The following is a 4357-nucleotide window of genomic DNA, read 5'->3' as shown; positions in this document are numbered from 1 at the left end:
TGAAGGGGCTGCCTGTCCTCCGGGGAGCCCTGCCCCAAGGGAGCACCCGCCAGGCACTGACCGATGGCCACGAAGGCATCCCTCACATCTCCTGACATCCGCTTCCTGATGGCGTGCTCCACGTCATGGTTAGTCATTTTGATGAAGTCCTGAAACACTGAGGATGGGAGAGAAGAAAGGGTCACCGCTGAGCCACTCCATCCCAGCCCTGAGCATCCAGGAGACTTGAACCTCAACCATGGAGACATCTGGACCAGAAGGGACCAGAGCAGGCTTGGGCAATCTCAACTAGCCACCCCACATGCAAGGCCATGCCGTTTCCTCCCACTGCCTCATCCCCCCCACTGCTTGGGAGACAGGGCTCAACTTCGGGGAGACCTCAATCTCCTGCTGCCCGGGAGTCCCATCCAGCCCAAATCAAAGCACTTGTGTTACAGCTGAGGGTCCAGCAGTGATGGAGAAATGTGGTCCTACCTCTGCGGAGGTGAGGGTAGCTGCGGGTGCAGAGGATGCTGAGGAACCGAGTCTCCAGGGAGTCGCTGGAGTCGCTGCTGGCAATGTCAGCAAGTTTCTGGGAAAGCAACCAAGGGTGAAGAGGGAGGCAGGGGGACGGGCATAGCAGAGAGGGACAAAGATGTCCAACAGCTCTTCCTGGGACAGCCAGTCCTGACACCCTCTTGCAAAGAGGGGGGCCTCTTATGAGCAGGCAAACAGCTTTTTTTTTTTTTTCCTCCAGAGGAAGAAAAGGCATTTTCTATGCATGGATTTGAAAAGCACAGCTGCACACATTATCTCTGCAAAAAGAGTTTTTTTCAGTTTTTGTGAAAAAAAGCTTTGCAATGCTCATGGTTAAGACTTTTTCTTGTCCTTTGGGGAGGATGTTTTGGGGGTCACCAATATTGAACAGGGAATTCAGAGCTGCCAGACACAGGACCCACCCTCCACCCTGGGCCACAGCAGTGCTGCCGACAGGTGAAACGGCTGACAGTCCTGCCGCAGGGCTCAGCGGAGAGGCTGTACTCATCACACTCATTAGGCTATTGCAGTAGAAAGTTGCCTCTTCCCCAATTCCCACTTTCAGTGAGCCAGGGAAGCCAGTCCTGAGTTCCACGCCACCAGGAACATGGGTCCTGCATGCAGACAGCAGGCAGGATTGGTCCCCAGCCCTCCCAAGGGCAGGAAAGTGGCTTTCTCTCTCTCCTGCCCAGCGCTGCAGGGAAGTGCCCTCATGCAGGTCCCATCTGTCCCCTTGCCACCCATCCTGATGCAAGGCCCCTGGAGCCCCAAGGAAGCAAGCACAGCCCATGTGGTCAGAGGAGCCCGGTATGTGGGGCTGCTATTCCCAGCCCCAGCCTTGCACCCGAGGACCGCAGCATCCCCTCAAACACGCAGAAGGCTAAGGAGCAAAAAGGCAGGCACTCACCAGGGTCTCAGCAACAACCTGGTGGAGAGAAAGAGAGAGACAGGAAGACAACAGGGTCAGAAGGTGCTGCTCAACCTTTGTCGTTCCCTGACAAAGCAAGGGAAGGCTAGCAAAATCCCCCAAAATGACCCGGCCCCAGCTCCCCTGCTTTTCCTATGAGTGGGCCTGATCTTAGGACCTGTATCTTTCTCCAGTTTGGCATCTACACCACTGCCTGGGGTGTGGGAGGGGTGGTCTTTGGCCAAGCAAAGTAAGCCCCTCACTCGTGGGGCTTGGGTACCAGCCTGTTGCTCCTCAGGGAGCATCCTTGCCTGGCCCCAGGCTGGCTCACACCAGTCTGCCCGCCTCTGCCAGGCACCACCAGCAGAAGGAGAGGAAGGGCAGCTTTGCTGACAAAATACGGCGTGGCACCAGGCCAGCTGCCACCCGGCTGCCTCGTCCCTGTGTTTGTCATCCCTGGCTCTCTCTTTCTCTGCAGCAGGTCGAGGCGAGCGGCATCGCATGCAGCGGGGTGCAGGCAGCGCAGCATCCACTCCCTCTGCCGGCAGCGGCCCTGCTGGGAAAGCTGCACGTCTGCCTGCTGCCGGCATGCGTTGGAGCAAGCGGTCTTGGCACAGGAAAGACAAGCGAGGCCCTGCACCAAGCTTCCCAACCCCTTTCAGAAAAGACTTGGCCAGAAGGAGCAGGAAGTCAAGGTGTAGAGCCCAAGGGTCACAGGTCTCCTGAAACCAGGACCTGAGCCAGGCAATGGGGCCCCAGCAACCTCCTGCACCGTTTCCAGCTGCTCAGCCTTCCCCCTCCAGTCCTGGCTCACCACAGCCCAGTAAAGATGAGGCAATGGTTTGGGGGCTGGGGCTGGCATCCCAGCGCACTGGCAGAGTGAAAAGCAGCTTAGGCTTCAGGGCTGCCCCATGCACAATGCAAAGAGGTGAGCGGCTCCTGCAGATCAACCCAAAGCTGCCTTTGAAGCTCAAGTGCCAGATTTCAGCATCCGTTGTGCTCCTGGACCCTGAAGTGGCAGATCTGCACAAGAAATGGTGCCGTCCCTGGTTGGGAGCTCCCTGGGGCTGGGCCCAAGGGCTGCTCTCATGGTTTGCAGCTTCCCCATGCATGGAGCAGCAGAGCCCAGGGCATCTGAAATCAGGCCTGGGAGCTTTACCTCCAAGGGTGTCACTTCACCTGGCATCTCCCCATGCAGCTTGCAGAGACCCTGCCCAGCAGCATTTGCTTCCCTGAGGATCCTATTTCCAGACCAGGAGACGCAACATCCTCATTTTTTTTTAATGCAGAGCCTGTAACAGCACTGCCAGTATGGTTCTTACCTTGGCATCTTCATGCGCCTGTGTGAGGTTCTCTGGTCCTTCGTCACGGTTGCCCTGTGGTTCAATACAAAATTAATGGAGCTGGGAAGACGACATCTCATGGGAGAGCCCCAGGTGAGGGGGTGGCAGACAGGGTCCAGCAGTGCTGCCCAGCCAGGCAGCGATGCTCCGTCTTCTCCATAGCCACCATCCTTGCAGACCCTCACTACTGCCCACGGTAGGGAGAGGACAATCCCCAGCAAGACAGCCACCCTTACCAGAGCCAGGGAGACGAGAATCCTCTTGAAATGTCCCGATGTATCGGAGCTCAGGTCATCTTCCAGGCGCTTGTGGTAGGCTATGGAGAAGGGGACCACTGAGCCCTGCACCCTGCCTGCAGCTCTGCTTCCCACCCACCAGAGTCTGTCGGGCCCATGATCCCCACGGGGGCCGTGGATGATGGTGGTCATCCTCCAGCCTTTGCAGGGCTGAACCAGGTGCCTCCACCTGCTATTTTCAAGCCCTGGGAGGAAGGGATCACCCCAACAGCTCTAATGCCCTGGGCATGAGCACAGCCTCTTGCTTCAGGTGCTCTGGAGGGAAAGGGATCATTGCAAAAGAGCTCTTGGGGAAGGAGACATTGGTGGCAGAGCTGGGGTGTGTCACCGGGACATGGAGAGAGCCCAGGACCAGCGCTCTGCTGGGAATGACCAGCCATAGAACTATCTGTTTAAAACCGTGGGTTCCTTAGGGGAGAAGAGGCTGGGGATTTAACCTCTTATTCCCTAGGGAGAAGGAGGTGAAAGAGAAGTGCAGGGTCTGGGGGTGTGAGAAATCACAAGATGGATTTGAGGACTCTTGCCAGCCTCATCCCAGGTTTGCACTTCTCTTTAATAAGGTGTTGGCCCTGGGGAAGAGCTGCGCTTGCCTGGAGGGACTAATAGACCTTCACAGCACCAAGCCATGGACCCAACCCAAAGACAAAAATTGTACCCCAGGCTCTGGAAAGTGTTAAATGTGGTCTGTGCCCAGGACCTGGGTGCTCCCTACACCCCTCCTGTGCTGTACCTTCCTGATATGCCTTGTTGATAGCCGTGATCTCCTGGTTGTTCCGTGTGGCCAAGATTTCGATGAGGACGCTCTCATCTGTGCCAGCCCCCTGAAAGAGAACAGCATGGTGGGGTGCTGTGGGTGCCAGTGCTGGATGGGGACACAGCGGCATTGCCCTCCCAGTGCCAGGCAAGGAGGGGCTGCTCTAACCCCAGGGCTACTACGTGCCAAAAGTCCATGTTCAGCAAATGGCCCCAAGTGCTGACAGGGACCAGCACCAAGTGTGCTGCTAGTGGGGTCCCAACTGGTGTGACTGGTGGATAGTGGTGCACGCCACTGGTTTGTCCCTACCCTGGCTCTCCTATGGCTGCCTGTGCCTGGCAGGACACTGCTCCCACTGCAAAGTGGGGATGCTCTGTAAGGGAGGCCTCCCCGAGAGGCTTTGTGTACGAGCTGGCTAGAGGGTGCTGGGCTGCAGAGAGGCCAAAGTGGGCTCCCAGAAGGTCTTGAGTGCAAGCCAGGTCTTTGTGCTGGTGCTTTCTGCTCTGCTTTCTTTCCGTATAGGAGATGAGAGCCTGGGGAT

At 57.3% G+C, this 4357-nt stretch overlaps 1 protein-coding gene across 1 annotated transcript in view; it reads right to left on the bottom strand.

The window, feature by feature from the left end:
- ANXA6 (annexin A6) overlaps nucleotides 1–4357 on the bottom strand; it is an 11640-nt gene that overhangs the window by 1862 nt on the left and 5421 nt on the right. The window contains exons 16-20 of the mRNA XM_009696221.1: nucleotides 3793–3883; nucleotides 3003–3082; nucleotides 2728–2799; nucleotides 475–571; nucleotides 62–157 (exon numbers count right to left, since the gene is read on the bottom strand). Of these exons, the coding sequence (XP_009694523.1) occupies nucleotides 62–157; nucleotides 475–571; nucleotides 2728–2799; nucleotides 3003–3082; nucleotides 3793–3883 (436 nt within the window). The remainder of the gene's footprint in view (nucleotides 1–61; nucleotides 158–474; nucleotides 572–2727; nucleotides 2800–3002; nucleotides 3083–3792; nucleotides 3884–4357) is intronic.

The sequence above is a fragment of the Cariama cristata genome, unplaced genomic scaffold (genome assembly GCF_000690535.1).
Source record: "Cariama cristata isolate BGI_N322 unplaced genomic scaffold, ASM69053v1 scaffold29452, whole genome shotgun sequence".
In the NCBI taxonomy this organism is placed as follows: Eukaryota; Metazoa; Chordata; class Aves; order Cariamiformes; family Cariamidae; genus Cariama; species Cariama cristata.
The sequence above is the reverse complement of the archived record's forward strand: the minus strand, read 5'-3'. Positions and strand labels throughout refer to the sequence as shown.